At 36.6% G+C, this 19,467-nt stretch overlaps 1 protein-coding gene across 2 annotated transcripts in view; it reads left to right on the forward strand.

Annotated features, from left to right (window-relative positions):
* Positions 1-18,985, forward strand: part of KIF5B (kinesin family member 5B) — a 44,735-nt gene extending 25,750 nt beyond the window's left edge. Inside the window, exons 15-26 of one of the 2 annotated variants that reach the window (XM_082848873.1) lie at positions 1,390-1,533; positions 6,713-6,901; positions 7,545-7,662; positions 8,434-8,499; positions 8,594-8,699; positions 9,452-9,553; positions 10,568-10,628; positions 10,737-10,808; positions 10,951-11,055; positions 11,980-12,196; positions 12,766-12,882; positions 16,283-18,985. In XM_082848873.1, coding sequence (XP_082704999.1) covers positions 1,390-1,533; positions 6,713-6,901; positions 7,545-7,662; positions 8,434-8,499; positions 8,594-8,699; positions 9,452-9,553; positions 10,568-10,628; positions 10,737-10,808; positions 10,951-11,055; positions 11,980-12,196; positions 12,766-12,882; positions 16,283-16,299 — 1,314 coding nt within the window. In that variant the 3' untranslated portion in view covers positions 16,300-18,985. Of the gene's footprint in view, positions 1-1,389; positions 1,534-6,712; positions 6,902-7,544; positions 7,663-8,433; positions 8,500-8,593; positions 8,700-9,451; positions 9,554-10,567; positions 10,629-10,736; positions 10,809-10,950; positions 11,056-11,979; positions 12,197-12,765; positions 13,134-16,282 lie in introns of those variants that run through there. The other variant, XM_082848872.1, reaches the window with a different exon arrangement.
* Positions 18,986-19,467: the final 482 nt, after the last annotated feature.

A 19,467-nucleotide genomic window follows, 5' to 3' on the forward strand; every position in this document is an offset into this window, starting at 1 on the left:
CCCCAACAGTGATGCCAGAAATAGTATATAGCTGTGATTGCTGCTGCAGTATTTTGAGTATCACCATGGATGAGCTCTTTTTCTTAAAAGTTTTCTTGTTGTTAATGCTAACTTCTTGTTTAGGAATCACATTTAGAGTTGGACCCAGGATCACTGCTCACTATTTATCTCCCTATCCGTGTCAAGTGTCTAAAGGAAAGCAGTCAACACTATGAAATGGCATTTTTAAAAAGGCTTCCTGCCCCTGGAGAAGTTCCTTTTCCCTTTTTAACCTCCCAGCTTACAGTTAGCTTGTAGTTACAGTTTAATACCATGGAGATCAAGACACCTTTATAACTCTTAACTGAGTTGCATTATTAGCAAACCTAACTTCTGTTTGGAAGAACAGTAGGAGTCTCTTACAACTCTGTAAACTGTAAGTGGGTCCTTGGTCACTGATTGCAGTCTTTAAGACAGTTCTGTTTGTGTCCCAGTTTATATATCAGCACTGTATTGGTAAGGAGTTAGAAACCCCTAGAGTGTTCTGCTTCTTTTTATATGCTTACAATATTGCTGTTCAGCTGCTAGAGAAAATGTCTGGTAATTTAGACCTGGTATTACACTGTAGGTCAAACTGCGTGAACACACAATATACCGCTATTCAGATACTTAAGGAAATGAGCAGCTGAAATGATGGTATCTTTACTAAAAGATAATTGACTAAAAGTAACCTATATTTAAAATGCAGTATCTGATCTGTGATATAATGAATAGTTTTACAGCAACCAGATTCGGTTGGGTTTTCAAAATTGTGGTGACTTTGTTGCTGGTAAGCCAGCTAGTGTTTTAAATTTATAGTTATAGTAATTTAGCTCAGATGGTAATGCTACTTTATCACTCTCTCCTGGATAATTGCTTGTATCCTAGTACAAAAGTAGTAGTAATTATCAGGTGGATTCTTTTCAGAAACTAAGTAGTATATAAAAAGCAGATGAAGAAAACATACCAGCCATCTAGAAGACTGTGAGTTGCATTCTAACACTTATTTTCTCAGACTCAGTTTCCACAAGCATACCATACTATGGTCATAAATGAAAGGCAAATATAGTTAATTTGGAAGTTTTCCATTTCTAAGTAGAAAACATTACCCAATCTCAAAAATGAGTGAAATAATACAAACTGTTTGCCCTTAATGCAATTACAATATAGCTACTTTACATGGTCTCTTAGGCCTAAAATATTTTTTAAGTTTGAGCTGGGAGCTTTCGCAGAACTCAGTAGAGAATTCAAGAAAATGAAAGAAAATAATGGTTTTGTGAGTACTAGGTGAAAACTTGAAATACCTGTCAATATTTGAATTGATCTTTCATTTAATAGATTTAACAGTACCTTTTGTTTTGGTTCTGTTAGGCAAGTTTAGCAAGTATAGATGCTGAGCTTCAGAAACTTAAGGAAATGACCAACCACCAGAAAAAGCGAGCAGCGGAGATGATGGCATCTTTACTGAAAGACCTGGCAGAAATAGGGATTGCTGTAGGAAACAACGATGTAAAGGTAACTGTAATTACCAAATATTAAGCATGATAATCTTTACACGATTCATACTTTCATTTTTCACAGAGTTCTTTTCATACCCATTATCTCCTCCTCACAACAGCCGTTTGTAGTAGATGGTATTAACTTAATTTTAAATAGCCGAGGAACAAGGGGGAGAATAAGGGGTGCTTGGGGAGACATGCTCAGTAAGTAGCATTTATTTGGACCCCATGTTTGTTTTTTTCCTCTTTGTAAAGATTTTGCGCTTAGAAGTTATGTTAATAAATTACCACACAGGAAGTATGTAATTGAAACAGCAGTGAAAATTAGCTCAAGGAGTAAACTGTGAATGAATTTGATTGCTTTAAATGTTTAAAAAGATGAAAGGTGAGTACTGCTAATTAATGCTCTCTCTCTCTTTATTTTGAAAAATTTCAAACATATAACAGTAAAGAGAATAATATGAACCTTAGAGTTAATCAGTAATCAAAATTTTGCCACACTTATTTTTTCTTTTCTAATAATCTTTTTCAGGATGCTAATACTGGTTATATTAGCACTAGCTTGTGGTAAAAAAAAAAATTGTGACCTGGTAGATTTTAAAACTTAGACCAAAAAACCAAAGACTCTTAACTTCAAAAACATACACATAACGTGAAAGATTTGTGTGTTGTAGTAGGTATTTGTTTAGACTTCCTTTTTTGATTAAAGTCTAGTTATAGTAACAAAGAGAACAAACTTAAACTTGGGTTTATAGTGAGAACCAACTAAGCAGCCGTTTAACAAGAGTTGGAAATGAAATAAAAGTTTTCGCTGTGGAGCACACATTCCTTCTGTTAGATGTTATTCAGAGCTACTGTTTGTTGATGGAGGCAGGCCTTCGTTCTCGTAATCATGTCATTTTTTAATGCTGGCTCACCTCATCGAAACAGAGCAAAGTGTTGTTATTAAATGCTGGATGACATGGCTTGCTCTTTCTTCCCCATCAGTCTGAACATCCTGTCCTGTCCTGTTTATGGTGAAGCAATGTGAGATTGATCGAGCTCTGTGGGAATCTTCTGGGATGAAAAAGTAGATTTCCTTCATATTACTGAACACTAGAAAGGTGTTGTTCAAAATTTGCTTTGTAGATTTGTGACTTGTTTTTAGAAAAATCCTTCCATTTCATGTTCAAATAATCTTAATTTAAGTGAAAAAGTGGTAAAGATAGAGAAAATAAAGAGTAAGGCTGGCTTATGTCTAGTGGCAGAGTGATAATAGTACAGATACCCTGACACCTAAACTGCTTTTTTCACTAAACCATTACAGTATTTTGAAAACAAGTCAGCCTTGCAAACAGGTTCTTTAAAAAAAAAAAACAGGATCCTCGATATTTTTGTGTTTTGCATGTAGTTCTTGTCCTGTTAATAAACATCGGTAAGTGCTGCTTGAGCTCTACTTGTTCTGTGTTTTTTACATTATGGTTCACTAGATCATATGTTAAGACTATGTTAGCTTTGTAAGAAACTCCCAAACTCTCTTCCAAACTGGCTTATATAGCATTTTTTGTTCCATCCAGCAGTGAATAAAAGTTCTGTTAATTCACATCCTTACCAGTATTTGAGGTCATCAGTTTTTTTAGTTTGAGCCATTCGAACAGATGTGTGATATTATCTCGTTGTGCGGGTTTTTTGTTTTAATTTATTTTTTATTTTTGGCTGCCTTGTGTCTTTGTTGCTGCACGCGGGCTTTTCGCTAGTTGCGGCGAGCGGGGGCTACTCTTGGTTGCGGTTCCCGGGCTTCTCATTGGGTGGCTTCTCTTGCTGCAGAGCACGGGCTCTAGGTGGGTGGGCTTCAGTAGTTGTGGCACTCAGGCTCAGCAGTTGGGGCTCGTGGGCTCTAGAGCGCAGGCTCAGTAGTTGTGGTGCATGGGCTTAGTTCCTCTGCGGCATGTGGGATCTTCCCCGACCAGGGCTCGAACCTGTGTCCCCTGCACTGGCAGGCGGATTCTTAACCACTGCACCACCAGGGAAGTCCTCATTGTTGTTTTAATTTGCATTTGGTTGTTGGTTTTCTTATCAGTTTTAAGAGTTCTCCTTGTATGTTTTGGATAATAGTCCTTCATCAGGTATGTGTTTTGCAAATATTTCTTCCAGTCTGGCTTATCTTTTCATTTTTTTAAGTGTCTTTTGTAGAGCAGAAGTTTTTAATTTTAACAAAGTCCAACTTACCAATTTTTTTCTTTCATGGATTGTGGTTTTGGTGTTATATCTAAAAACTCACCTCCAAGCCCATGGTCACCTAGATTTTCTCCTGTATTATCTTCCAGAAGTTTTTTAGTTTTGTATTTACATTTAGGTTTATGATCCATTTGGAGTTAATTTTTCTGAAATTAAATTTTTCTATATTTACATGTGGATGACTAGTTTTTCCAGCACAGTTTATTGAATTGAATTCCCTTTGTCAGAGATTAATTGACTGTATTTGTTTATGTCTATTCCTAGGCTTTCCATTCATTTCTAATGACCTATTTTTCTGTTCTTTTTTCAATACCACATCATCTTGATTACTAGCTTTATAGTAAGTCTTGAAGTTGGTCTTGAAGTCTTGAAGTCTCCAACTCTGTTGTTCTTTAATATTATGTTGGCTATTCAAGGTCTTACCACTTAAACTTTAGAATCACTTTGTCAATATCTACAAAATAACTTGGAGGGGCTTTGATTAAGATTATATTATATCTATAGGTCAAGTTGGGAAAGACTGACATCTCGAGTCTTCTATCCATGAATATGGACCGTCTCCCATTTATGTAGTCCTTCTTTGATTTCTTTTGTCATCTGGATCTTACACATACTATGTTACATTTAAACAACCGTGTCATCTGCAGACAAAGACAAGTTTATTTCTTCCTTCTCAGGCTCCTTATTTTTTTCCTCTCTTTTTTTTTAAATTGAAGTGTAGTTGATTTACAATGTTGTGTTAATTTCTGCTATACACCAAAGTGATTCACTTATACACACACACACACACACACACACACACACACACACACACGTACATTCTTTTTCATATTCTTTTCCATTATGGTTTATGACAGGATATTGAATATACATCCCTGTGCTATACAGTAGAATCTTGTTTTTCCATTCTACATATAATAGTTTGCATCTGCTAATCCCAAACTCCCACTCCTCTCCCCTCCTGCGCCTTGGCAACCACAAGAGGATGCCTAAGAGTGGGATTGCTGGATCATATGGCAACTCTGTTTTTAATTTTTTGAGAAACTGCCATACTATTTTCCATAGTGGCTGCAGCCGCTTACATTCCCACTCACAGTGTAGGAGGGTTCCTTTTCTCCACACCCTCTCCAGCATCTGTTATTTGTAGACTTTAATGATGGCCATTCTGACTGGTGTGAGGTGGTACCTCATTGTAGTTTGGATTTGCATTTCTCTGATAATTCATGATGTTGGGCATCTTTTCATGTGTTTTTTGGCCATCTGTATGTCTTCTTTGGAGAAATGTCTGTTTAGGTCTTCTGCCCATTTTTTGTTTGGGTTGTTTGTTTTTTTGATATTGAGTTGTGTGAGCTGTTTTGTATATCTGGGAAATTAAGCCCTTGTCAGTCACATCACTTGGAAATATTTTCTCCCAGTCCGTAGGTTGTCTTTTCATTTTGTTGATGGTTTCCTTTGCTGTGCAAAAGCTTTTAAGTTTGATTAGGTCTCATTTGTTTATTTTTGCTTTTATTTCTATTGCCTTGGGAGATTGACCTAAGAAAACATTGGTACGATTTATGTCAGAGAATGTTTTGCCTATGTTCTCTTCTAGGAGTTTTATAGTGTCGTGTCTTATGTTTAAGTCTTTAAGCCATTTTGAGTTTATTTTTGTGTATGATGTGAGGGAGTATTCTAACTTCATTGATTTACATGTGGCTGTCTAACTTTCCCAGCACCACTTGCTGAAGAGACTGTCTTTTTCCCATTGTATATTCTTGCCTCCTGTGTCAAAGCTGTGTGATTGACCATAGTTGTGTGGGTTTATTTCTGGGCTCTCTGTTCTTTTCCATTGCTCCATATGTCTGTTTCTGTGCCAGTATCATGCTGTTTTGATTACTGTACTTTGTATTGTCTGAAGTCTGGGAAGGTTATGCCTCCTGCCTTTTTCTTTTTCCTCAGGATTGCTTTGGCAGTTAAGTCTTTTACCTGCTTGGTCAGGTTTATTCCTAAGTATTTTAATTTTTTGGTGCAATTTTAAAAGATACTGTTTTTTTACATTCCCTTTCTGGTGTTTTATTGTTAGTGTAAAGAAATGCAACCAATTTCTATATGTTTATCTTGTATCCAACTACCTTGCTGAATTCCATTTATCAATTCTAGTAGTTTTTGTGTGGAGTCTTGAGTGTTTTCTGTATATAGTGTATATCATGTCATCTACATATAATGACAGTTTTACCTCTTCCCTTCCAGTCTGGATACCTTTTACTTCTTTTTCTTGTCTGATTGCTCTGGCTAGAACTTCCAATACTGTGTTGAATAGAATTGGTGAGAGTGTCTTGTCTTGCTCCAGATTTTAGCAGGAAGGTCAAAAAGCTCTTATTTTTTTGCCGTGCTGTGCAGCTTGCAGGATCTTAGTTCCCTGAACAGGGCTTGAACCCATGCCCCAGCAGTGAAAGTGCTGAGTCTTAACCACTGGACCACCAGGGAATTCCCCTGAGCTCCTTATTTTTGACACTGAGTATTGTACTGGAATTTTGTAATGAAAGTTTCTAAGGAATGTACACTGACCAAAGTTCCTCCTTGGAGAACTTAAAAGTCATCATTTCCCTGCCAGCTAAACATCATTATTTGTTAAGTTTTGAACTGGACATATACATGATTAACAGTGAATTTACTGTAGCGGGCCTTTGAGGAGGAAATCCAAAAATTGAAAGAGGCAGGGTTCATTAGTGTTGTTTGTTTGTTTTTATGCTTACATCCATCTTCCTTGTAGGCATGTATTAACTTTAAGTTTTAGAAAGTAAGGAAGGCAAAAATCAAGCTCTGCTTTACTTACCCTTTATTAAAAACAATATTTAATAAAAGAAAAAATTCCAGACTTCCTACAAATGTTGAGTAGTATTAAAATATTTAATTTTGTTTTAATATTTTAGAGTCTAATTGGGTAAACACTAACTAGACATTTCTGTCTTTCATTTCTGTTTCCCTTTTTCTCACAGCAGCCTGAGGGAACTGGCATGATAGATGAAGAGTTCACTGTCGCAAGGCTCTACATTAGCAAAATGAAGTCAGAAGTGAAAACCATGGTGAAGCGCTGCAGACAGCTAGAAAGCACACAGACTGAGAGCAGCAGAAAAGTGGAAGAAAATGAGAAGGAGTTGGCGGCGTGCCAGCTTCGCATCTCCCAGGTACGTGCCGCAGAGCAGGGTCCTCTTTCCTGAACAGCCGCGTGTAAAGTTTATCTATTGTAAACGTGTTACTAAAAATGGCCTTCCGTAGGTTATTTTGAGTAACAACATTAAGAGGTTAATTCAATTAGTTTTTCTTACTCTAGCTGCAGTAAAATAACATGCATGATTTAAGTGGGTTATATTTGGTAACGTGTATGTTACGTATGGGAATTTACTAGAGAGCTGTGACTGATGTGACTGTTGAAGACTCTAGAAGGATTCTAGGGTGAATAAAAATGCGGGGCTGATTTTGTGGCTTTGGCAACTAAATGGGTGAGACCATTCACCAAGATAGGAATTGTAGCAGGAGCGATGAGGGTAATAATGTTAGTTGGAGATAACAGTAAGAATATTATCTCATATGTCAGCCTTTAGTGCCTTATTTTATAAGTGTTAAAAACTTGTACACATGACCGTTTCATTGATTAAATTCTTTATCATTGTAAATCTTGCCCCTGAACATTTTAGGTTTAAATATCTTATTCTGTAAATATATGTTTAGATAATGTCGATAAAACTTGCTTACTTTCAAATATTCTGGACAACAAAGTATGTGTCAGAGATTTTATTCCACCTCATAGCAGTATATTTTTCCCAAAAGCATGAAGCCAAAATCAGATCATTGACTGAATACCTTCAAAATGTGGAGCAAAAGAAAAGACAGCTGGAGGAGTCTGTGGATTCCCTCAGTGAAGAACTAGTCCAGCTTCGAGCACAAGGTACTCACTTCTGGTTATTTATGAGTTATATCTCTATTGTAAGTTATTACCTACTTTAGTATAATTGTAGTCAACATTCACACTGATAGAGATTAGTAGGAATACAGGTAACTTGGAATAGTAAACAAATAACACATTTTAATGTGGCTTTGAAACATATTTTTGAAATCGTGTTTGAATATTCAAGTGGCCAGTCTAGGAATTTCCCGCAAAGTTATAAAGTGGGGTGTGTGTGTCCGTGGCCTGACATAGGGGAAAGCTGTTTCATTTCCCTACCATGTGCTAACCCATCTGTTCCAGGATTCGGCAAAGAAAGTAAAGGAAACCAAAGAAAGTAAAAGGAAACACAAAGAATATAAAGTTACAAGTCAGTGTGTCTTGAGCATAGAGAGCAAGATTTACCGTTTGGCATTTGGATAATTTAAAGTCGAGTACTGTTAAGGAACATAGCTTCATAAAACCCATTTGCCCCTTGGTTTATATCAAGAACTCTAAGGCCCGGGGCTTCCCTGGTGGCGCAGTGGTTGAGAGTCCGCCTGCCTATGCAGGGGGCGCGGGTTCGTGCCCCGGTCCGGGAAGATCCCACATGCCGCGGAGCGGCTGGGCCCGTGAGCCATGGCCGCTGGGCCTGCGCGTCCGGAGCCTGTGCTCCGCAACGGGAGAGGCCACAACAGTGAGAGGCCCACGTACCGCAAAAAAAAAAAAAAAAAAAAAAAAAAAGAACTCTAAGGCCCATTTCCTCTCTTCTGTTTTCTCTCCCCACCCAAACAGAGAAGGTGCATGAAATGGAAAAGGAGCATTTGAATAAAGTTCAGACTGCAAATGAAGTCAAGGCAAGTTCGACGTAGCATTGGATCCTCACAGTTTTCATTCATCCTTGTTAATCTTGAGTAATCTGACGTAATATCTTTCCCCTAATGATTTTAGCAAGCCGTTGAACAGCAGATCCAAAGCCACAGAGAAACACATCAAAAACAGATCAGTAGTTTGAGAGATGAAGTCGAGGCAAAAGAAAAACTTATCACTGATCTTCAAGAGTAAGTATGCTTTCCTCTGAGATAGCAGAAACTACTGGTGGACAGTATATCCTTATTAGAAACCTGCATTTTTCTTTGAAACAATTTTTGACTTGAAAATGAAGAATCTTTTCATTTATGAGTGGAACTTCTAAGTTCCATAGGAAATTTTGGAAAAATGTCTTAGGTCTTTTGATGTAAATATTCAGTAAAAAGTAAAGAATTCCCAACTTCAGCCATTATTACAAATAGATACTACTGTCTCCTCCGAATCATTTCCTTAACTTTTAAAAAATATTCTTAACTGAGACAAACTTTATTGGAAATTGTGGATTTTAGAAGTGTGTGTTTTAATAGGAGTTATCGTCTCCATTTTTCTGGGACACATTTTCCTACTTCCAGAACCATATGCGTATAGCACAGAATTTATAGAAATTTGAGATCTGTGACCAAATCATGATTTGAGTAGGAACCAGAGGAGAGTAACCAAAAACGATGGCAAAGTTTGGGACATGGGCTTATTGTTAATGGATTTAGGGATAAGAATTCAGGGAGATGAAAGATACAAAATCAAGTTAAGGTTTCAAACCAAAGTATAAAAAGTACTGTGGGCTGGGCGTAGCCCAGTCCTCTTTGCTGCTGGGGGTCACATCCTAACAGAGGAGGCCTGCCGTGTTTGAATGGTGAGACTGTGGAATTGGAGCGTTGGAAAGCTTTAATGGGAACTTCTAGAAGATGGGGATGTTGATGCTGCGAGGTTTTTACTTTGTCAGCCAGAACCAGAAGATGGCATTAGAGCAAGGGCGCCTGAGAGCGGAGCACGAGAAGCTGAAAGCTACGGAGCAGGACAAAAGCAGAAAGCTACGTGAACTTACGTGAGTAGACCCTTGGTTCAAGGATAAAAGTGAAAGCTAGATGCGAGAGTTACTGGCAGTACTCTCAGAAATATCCAGTGGATAAAGTTTTCACTTCGTGTAGGCTAAAGGGTGTTTTCCTTAAACCCTCTGAGTTGGTTTGATTTATACCTAAAAACTTGCAATACTTTCTTGTACTTTAGTGAAAGCCAGGTCTTAATATTTCACTGGTAATCACCTAAAACATGACATTTGGTAATTTAGAAGATTTCAGGATCTGCCACAAAGACGGAATTTTTGTCAGATTTGATCTTGCATAAATAAAAGACCATTATTGTTTTAGCCTTGCCTTTTGAACAGAGGTTTTTGCCATTTATTATTTTTTTTATTTACTGACTAAAAGTATAGTCAACTCACAGTTTTCTATAATCTGAGCAGGTAGAAAACTCACGATTATAACTTTCACATACCTTGAATTGATCAGAGACAATTTATAAAGGAACAGTTGGTTAGGATGGGCACACCCACAGGACCAGCTCAGAGTTAATTTTTTAACAATTCTGCTGAATCTCAACCATAATTTTGTTTAGAGTAACGTTAACTTAAAATGCATAAAATGTTTTAGTCTGCAATAATTTATAATCTCTGTAATTTTCAGTTAATCAGAATTATTTTGGATAAAGATCAGTATGCTATATGATAATGCATATTCTTAAAATATAAAAAGAACCGCTCCTTATTCCTTGAATTCTGCCATGTTTTCTTTCATCGCTTCCATTGCTATATTAGGACAGTTTTTTTCTAATAAACCATAGATTTAGAAAATTACAAGGCATATAGAAATTTCTTTGAAAGACACAACATTGGTAAGCTGTTTTTTAAAACTATGATGATCTTTTTTTTCTATGATAATCTTTTACTTATTTGTAAGCATTGATCCTGTCAGATAAAAATATTTGATTCAATATTTCTGCTAAACATAGAATTTACGGACTCAAAGTTGAAAATGTATTTGTATATTCTTCCACTGTTTAGGGTTATGCAAGATAGACGAGAACAAGCGAGACAAGACCTGAAGGGTTTGGAAGAGACGGTGGTAAGAAAAACTTGGATATAAATAGGATTGGGGAATATTTAATGGGTTCTTCCCCTAGTTACTCAGTTTGAAGACCTACTTCTAAAAATACTGCTTTCTTAATTCAAGGCGAAGGAACTTCAGACTTTACACAACCTGCGGAAGCTCTTTGTTCAGGACCTGGCCACCAGGGTTAAAAAGGTAATAAAATAATACTGGGTCGGTGTTACTGTGTTTACTGTGTCTAATTGCATTCTGAGTGGAGTAGCCTCACACTGTCATAAGAGTGAGGAGGTAAGCGTTGCCCTTACTTGGTCTCATAGCACTTGCCCGTCTTCTCTAGAGCGCCGAGGTTGATTCGGACGACACCGGAGGCAGTGCTGCTCAGAAGCAAAAAATCTCCTTTCTCGAGAATAATCTTGAACAACTCACCAAAGTCCACAAACAGGTAACAAGGAGAATGTTTTGTGTTCGCTGCAATAAAATCTGAGGAGTGGCATGTATCTGAGTCTTCAGAGTCCTAAGGATTTTCATACCCTGAGCCATTCCATTATTTTATCACGCAATTGTAGAAACAAACAACTAGCAGTTTTTATGGGAGTTAATATTCCTAACAGCCTTTAGCAAGAGGTCAATGAAAACGTGTTGTTTTCTTTGTAGGGTTTCAGGTCTGTTAGTTTTCTTAATTTATTCATGGTCATTTTTAAATCTCTGGAAGACAAGTCTTTGAGTTAAAATACCCCCCCCCTTTTTTTTTTGATCTTTATACATTTAATGCCCCAGAGTCTGAAATACTACAATAATGAGGGAGTTCGTATTTTCTTTTAAGTAATGCTTACTGTGGGGTTTTTTGCTTATTTTTTATTAAGGCTTGATATGTGATTCAGTTACTTACTTCTTAAGTTTCTTGGCATACTTTATTGTATGCCTTTGTTACTAGAAACCTGATGTTTGCAGTAGAGTGAGGTTAAGGGAATTTTAGCCTTTCTTGCTTGCAGTGCTTATTAAGGGACTTGCCAAGTTTATGTGTAATTGTGGATCTTGCTGTATCTAAAAAGGTATTTGTTTCCACCAGCTTAGTATCTTAATGAAGAGACCTAACACAGTGTTGTAGCATATTGTCATAGGGAAAAAGAACAGTCTCCCCAATCCCCCAGTATTGAATGAAGTTATATTTTGGGGAGAAACATATGTGAGGATGATATTTATGGGTATATGTATTCTTTGTTGCTGTCTAAATTATTTAAATTAGCTAAGTGAGAAAAACCTTAGTATAAAATGTAGTTTTTCTTTCAAGAGAAATTATGAAATGTTTCTGTTTTTTCAAATCATCGTTAAAGTCAGAATCCTTATTTTTCCTGTATACCTTTAGCTGGTACGTGATAACGCAGATCTTCGCTGTGAGCTTCCTAAGCTGGAAAAGCGACTCAGAGCTACAGCTGAGAGAGTGAAAGCTTTGGAGTCGGCACTGAAAGAGGCCAAAGAAAATGCATCTCGCGATCGCAAACGCTATCAGCAGGAAGTAGATCGTATAAAGGAAGCAGTCAGGTCAAAGAATATGGCCAGAAGAGGGCATTCTGCACAAATTGGTTAGTAGGACACAATAAAACCTTTAAAGCAAAAAAAAAAAAAAAAACTTTAAACCTTGCTTTGGTTTGAATGTTTTTATTTACTTGAGAACGTAATCTGATTGATTTGTTATGTGATGTCACAGTGGTTTTTGTCTGTATTTTCTAATTTACCAGAGTGGCATTGTTGGGAATGCAGAGCATTGAGGAATAGCCACCTTAATTAACAGGACAAGGAGATAAATCAGAACTAGACAAGCAAGACTGGTCAGGTGTAGGAGCAGCTGTGTAGAGCGATGTTATGAAAGCAAGAAGAGACTTGCAAGAAAATGTCCTGCACGGTATTTCATGCTTTAATTGCTAGGCATTGATGCAGGAATAAGGTTTTTAAGAGGCTAAGGATTGTATAGGTCCTGGAGAAAAGGATGTAACTGAAAAAGAAAAAGAGAGATAGAGGGATTCACTGAGAAACAAGAAGGCAAAGAAAAACAAGACATTTGGGAATTTGTTGTAAATAAGAAAAGAGACTTAACGAGTCATTGGAGTTGTGTGTTATTTGTTCTGAAGTCAGTGTTTGTTTTTCATCCCAGCTAAACCTATTCGTCCTGGGCAACATCCGGCAGCTTCTCCGGCTCATCCCAGTGCAGTTCGTGGGGGAGGCGCACCTGTGCAGAACGGCCCGCCGGCGGCCGTGCGAGGCGGAGGAGGTGAGCAGGCGTGGCCTCACGCGGCGCCCTCGGGTCTGTGCTCTCTGGCTGGCTTCCGAGTCGCAGCTGTCCGTGGGGATGTTCAGCCGTTGGTGGCTAAGCAGTGTTTTGGATTCTCACAGTAGTGTTATGATTTCTTCATAATGTATGGGATTATAAAAGTAACTTAGCATGGTTTCGTCTAGTTTTTTCATAGTTCAGATCATACTATATGTATATTCAAATTTGTGCTCTTACTGTTTTTAACGTAATATTGGGTCATTTTTCAAAGCTCTGGCTATTGTCTGATGAATATACCATGGTTTATAACTTTTACTGGACATTTAATTATGTCAGTTTTTCCATACTTGAAATTTTCCAAAATTGAAATTTCCATGTATGAAATCTGAAGTATGAAACATCTTTTTATACCTCCTCACTTTCAGATTATTTCCAGAAGATTCCCATAAGTGGAATTATGAGAAAATGAACATTTTTAAGACTCTTGACACATACTAACACACTGCTCTTCAGAAAGACTGCACCAAATTGTATTTAGCCAAGGACACTGCATTTTGTTGCATCTTTGCCAGTATTGAGTATTAATAGTTTTTAAGTTTCTAATTTAATAGGCTAAAATAAGCATCTCATTGATTTATTAATGAATTTGGATTTTTTCATATATTTATTGGCCCACTTATATACGTATGTTTTTTATGAATTATTTCTGTGTCCTTTCCCATTTACCTGTTGTGAGTGGTTTTTCTAACTGATTTATGAGTTCTTGTTTGTTTCTTTCTAAATACAAGTAATATCTGTTCCCTGTAGGGGGATGAAGAATTATCAAAAAGATAATTATCAAGAAGATAAATGTCATCCAGAGACACCACCCAATATATTGTATAGATCCTTCTGGAGCTTTCTTTACATATTATAACTTTTAAATTAGAAAGTTTGAAGTGTCTAGTAAACATTCTAATATAACATACTACCAACATACTACGCTATTCTATATATGTTACTTTGTAGCCAGCTTTTTTTAACTTGGCAGTATATTCTGAACATATTCTTAAACAGCATGACTGATTATAGCTGCCTAATATTTTATCATATGACAGGAACTCAGATTAAATTCTTCAGCAAATCCCAAGTGTGTAGGTGGTTTGGAAACTAAAAGCAGTAGATAACTCTGAGATAGGGACTGGCTTTGTTTCTAACAGTACTAAAGTCAGTTTATTTTAATCCTGCTTTTTACTTTGTCATTTTTGCATAATATTGGCTCTCAGTTTGAGTGGAAAATTATGCAGTATTCTGGAAGAATCATATTTCCATAAATTTAATACAGTTTTTTGTCCACACGGTAGAGGATTGATACAGTGAAAAGAGTACAGATGTTGGAGTCCCATCTAAGTTTGCGTCCTGATTTTTCTACTTTTATGAGCTTGAGCAAGTTACTTTTTAACAGTTAATTTGTCTCGTTTTGATTCCTTTTAAAATTCTTTAAAAATTCTTAAGTGTAAAAGTAAGTTACGGATTTATGACCTATTTAATGTATCTCTGAAATAAAACATTTTTCTACATACCACAATAACATTATCACACTTGACAAAACATTTTTAGTATTATACCAATCCATATTCAGATTTTTCTAATTATTTATTTGTGGTTAAGTCTTCTACAGCTGGTTTGTCTACACCAGGGAGTAACCCAGGACTGATGTTTACATGCGGTTATTCCCCTTAAGTCTCTTGTAATCTAGAGTAACACCCCCCCTTTTCTAATGACACTGACTTACTGAATAGACTAGGCCAGTGTCCTTGAGCATATGCCTCCTCGGTTGTGTTCGGTTGTTTCTGTGTGTAGTTGCCTTGTTCCTCTATTCCCTGTTTATTAGAAGCATTTATTGGATTCTTTTAAACATGTTTACAGACTACACCGTGGGTGATACGTGTTTAATATTGTGTCACATCAGCAGACATTACAGGAATTTTCCTGCCAATTAAGAGATGGCCTGTGTTTTTCCCCCTTTGGATTAATAACTTGTTGAGCCCCTTTACTAATAAAATGAAAGTCATTCTTGAGAATTACGCAAGTTAAGATGTCATTACCTAGTACAGCACGGGTGCTGAGTAGATGCAAGCTGCCTTTTCTGGAAGTGGAGCTGGGCAGTTTTCAAAGGATAATTATAAATACAGGTAAAAGTTTATCCGTTTTGGATATTGTTCTCACATTAAAATTCACATGTGAACTTTGAACTCCTATCTCATTTGCAGAGAGGATAGTCCATGGCCTTTGTTAAATATAGCTAGGTTTTAGCTTGAAAGTAGAATGCTGATCGCAGTGTCATGACAGCACTTAAGCACATGAGGGAGATGGCTAACCTGGCTAACCCAGGTTTTCAAGACTTGAAGTAACTATAAAAGTATAACCACTTACAGGTTTGTTTCATTGCTTGTCCAAAGGATAATGGTTATTATTTTTTAAAGTCTTGCATCGATCATACTTATTAACCCATGATTGAGGAGTATATGATCTACATAAGTGATAAATTGTTGAAAAATTAGATACTTTGTAGAGATTTTTAAATTATTTTTTAATTATTAAGAAAAACATTTCAAAACACTTGGTTTATTTTGGGAAAAGGTGGCAATGTATGAATGATACTGATACTTTCAGTACCCAGTTTTACATGGCTGGTTCTTCTAACTGCGTAATGCTTTGGACAGGTGGAGGTTTTCTAATAAACACTGAGGCAAATAGGCAGCTGAACACGGGATGCCTCTAGGTGACACCTGCTGCTGGGGTTGTTTATTTTATTTTATTTTATTTTATTGGCCACACCCGCTCGGCTTGCAGCTGCTTAGTTCCCAGACCAGGGATTGAACCCGGGGCACAGCAGTGAAAGCACCAAGTCCTAACCACTGGACCGCCAGGGAAGTCCCTGGGATTGTTTATTTCACTGTCACTTTCCCCACCACATGTACCTCTTGCTTATCCCTACCCGACCCCTTTTTGTTTCTTACAGCTACCATGTGTGTAACATTGCCAGTTAGTTAGTGGTCCTTGGCTTCATGTCGCTGCCACTGCCTACTGGCTGCCATTTTATTAATCATCTTTTTCTTTTTTAAAAAAATCTAACTTATACATCCGCTCACTCATAGCTCTTGCAGGGAGTAAAAACATGCAGGGTGACCTCCTTTAAATATTGTACTGTCCCTAAATGGCTCTGCTTAGGAGGCATATAAAAGGAAAAATTCAGTCATTTAATGTTGCCATCTTTTCAGTTTTGGGGAAAATGGTCAAAGCTGTTGGCTAAATGTTTTTAAACTCATTAGTATATTTTATTTAATTCTTTTCATGATTATCTCAAACACAAGTTTTGTATAAAAATATTTTTCTCTGTGCTTTCTTCCATCTTCAGGTGTTAAAAGTAATTGAAGTATGAAGAGGACATTATATCAATGACTATAGCCTGTATCCCTTGGGAACTTTAGAATTATAACCTTTTTTTAGTGTATAAATTGTACCTGGCCTGTACAGCTGTTTCCTGCCCTCTCTTCTCGTAAACTCTGCTGCTTCCCAACACAACTAGAGTGCAATTTTGGTGTCTTAGAAGGGAAAAACGACAGTTTACAACTGTGGCCCTATTTATTACACAGTTTGTCTTTCATGTCTTAAATTTAGTCTTCACTGTGCCAACCTAACTGTGTCATACAGGACTGTGCTTTTTGTACTTGTTTTTTTGTGTTTATTTTTTAATCTCAGTTTAAGTTACCTAGCTGCTACTGCTTGTTGTTTTTCTTTTCTTATTAAAACAATATTTTAGGGGAAATGGAACCTTTAGATTAAATGTCTTAAATTTTACCACTTACAACACTACATGCCCACAAATTATATCAGGTCAGTACTGTACATTAAAATCCCTTGAAATGACTTCGGAGTTAAAAATTATCTGTATCATCTCTGAAGTTTGCTTCTGAAAACTACTCTTTGAGCACTGAAACCTTTACAACTGCCTAACTAGACATTTGAGACTGAGCAAGGCTACTTACTTATCTCATGAAACGACTGTTCTTGAATTATCCTGAATAGAAATACTTTACAATATCAAAAGCAAATCTTCTGCTTTTGTTTAAGAAGGAGAGTTTGGAAAAGGAATTTATTTCTGTTCTTCCCAGTGCTTTAATCCACATAGATTGATGGAATGGAAACACCCTGCTTTGTTTTGGTGAGCCCACTAATTAATAGAAGAATTGGATGGATAATGATTTGTCATCTTACTATAGTGAAGTGAACTAAGATATTATAGGATTAAACATAATTTTATATTGTTAGTACCGTATTGTTTGATCTAAATTTATAGCCTATGGAAATTGAGAAAAAATGTGGAAGGACAAGACAAATATATGGTAAATTTATAAATATATAGGTTAAATTTTGGTCTGAAATCCCTGAGGTTTTTTTACCTGGTACACTAAGTCATAACACTATAATTTATTTCTTGTTTAGTCTAGAAGTAGTAAATTATTTGCAAGTCACTAACAATCCTCAAATAAATTATTTTGTTGGCAGTAGCTGGTAATTTTGTTGTTAAGTGTACCTGTTCTTCTTCCTCAGATGATTAAACTAAGTCAGCAGTTTGTTTTAGAAGCTATAAAAGTAACAGGGGAAGAGATTTCAATATGTGCTTCATCAGTTGGGGGTGGGTAACTGCAACTGTGTTAGCAGAAATTTGCAGAGAATGGGGATTTAAGGTTACTCAGAAGAGAAAGTTGGAAAGTTCTGTTAGGATCTGGGTGGCAGAATTAACTTTTCGAAAAAGTTTTATATACAGATATTTGTATTAAATTTGGAGCCGTAGTCAGAAGACTCAGATCACAATTGGCGTATTTTTCTATTTCCTTAACTGTTGCAATTTCCACTTTTATAATAGTTTTGATTTAAAAGATAAATTTATTTTTTTAACAGTCAAAAATCCTTGCTGTTACGATCTGCAACCTTACAAATGATTGTATTGTTTTTAGGAATGATCAAAAGAAACACTCCAAAAATTGAGATGAAACCTTGTAGAGCAGCAAGATTGAAGCAGGGCAGTTCACTAAAAAAAAGTGCTACCACCTATTTGTGATGATAGTTTTCTAAATGGAGAAATGTTTGGCTGCATTCACATAGACATTTGTATTTTGTTTTCAAACGAAAGCTTGCTTTTTGGGCAATATTCTTAGATGAAGCAGAATTTTTTTTCTCTCTTTTGTCTGGTAGTTTCATTCTTATAAGATACATCATGGTATTGGTACTATGTAACAAACGATGAATTGTAACTAGCATGTGGTTCAGAGTATACAGTGCTAGGGTTTTTAAAATATCTTAATGGTTCTTTTCTATTTATAATTTCAAACTTTCACAAAATGTACAGAGAATTTCCTAAATTTGTTTTCACTGAACTGCTTTTGCTATGGTAGGTCATTAAACACAGCATTTACTCTTACAAATGAAAATTTCTGATCATCTGGAACATTGACACTTATTTCAATTTGCAGTGTCTTTTATTTTTGACTGACTATATTAATGTTCTTCTGAGTGGTATTGATAAATGGTTCAGAAGAGAAACTCAGTGAAATAAAAATATTTATTCATGGTGATCAATTAAATTATTTGCCTAATTTAAGAAAACTACTGTGCATAACTCTCAATTTGACAGGAGGTGATAGAAAAGAGTCTGAGTCCACCTGTGGAATGTGTTGGTTTCTTTTCAGTGCTTGAAGATACATTCAAAGATAATTGGTTTGGGAAGGCGCCATGTAATTATAGCTAACCTGCATGCTGTAAATGTCTTCTGTGTTCAAATAAAGAGGAAAACATTTTGAACATTTGAACATTTTGAAATGTCATGACTTTCTTAAAACTCAATTCAGTGACGTATTAGGTTGATTTTACATGACCAAGTGGCCTTCTTTCTTGACAGAACAGTGAGTAATATGTCATTATATTCATGTGTACTTTGTCTCCTAATGTATTGCATACGCTTTGGACATCAAGTATTAAATATGTAGGCTGAAGAATTAAGAGCTAGAGATGAACCATCAGTCTCCCTTATGTTATTTTACATCAGTGTAGCCTGATACGTGATGAGGACACTTCGCCGTCTTATTCTTCCCCCAAAACTATTAACCCCAGTCTGATCATGAGAAAAACATCAAACTAACCAAATGGAGGGACATTCTACCAAATGCCTCACCAGTACTCTTCCGAAGTGTAAAGGTCGTGGAAAACCAGGAAGACAAGTCTGAGGAGACTTGGCAGCCGGGCGCAGTGACGCAGGCCGGTGTCCTGGGTTGGACCCTGGAACAGTAGAAGGACATCGGGGAAAACTGGTGAAATCTGTTAGCAGTAGTGTGCCGGTTAATTTCCTAGTTCTGACAAAGTTGCAGTGGTGATGTGAGATGGTACATTAGGAGGGAGAGTATGAGGGTGACTCCCTGTATTACCTTTGCTACTTTTTTGTAAGTTAAAATCATTCTGAAATAAAAGGTTTATTTACTAATTTATAAGGCAGCAAGCCACAAAGAACAACAGAGGAGACCACAAGCAGGAAAGCAAAACTCA

The sequence above is a fragment of the Leucopleurus acutus genome, assembly GCF_964270905.1.
Source record: "Leucopleurus acutus genome assembly, chromosome: 1".
Classification (NCBI taxonomy): domain Eukaryota; kingdom Metazoa; phylum Chordata; class Mammalia; order Artiodactyla; family Delphinidae; genus Leucopleurus; species Leucopleurus acutus.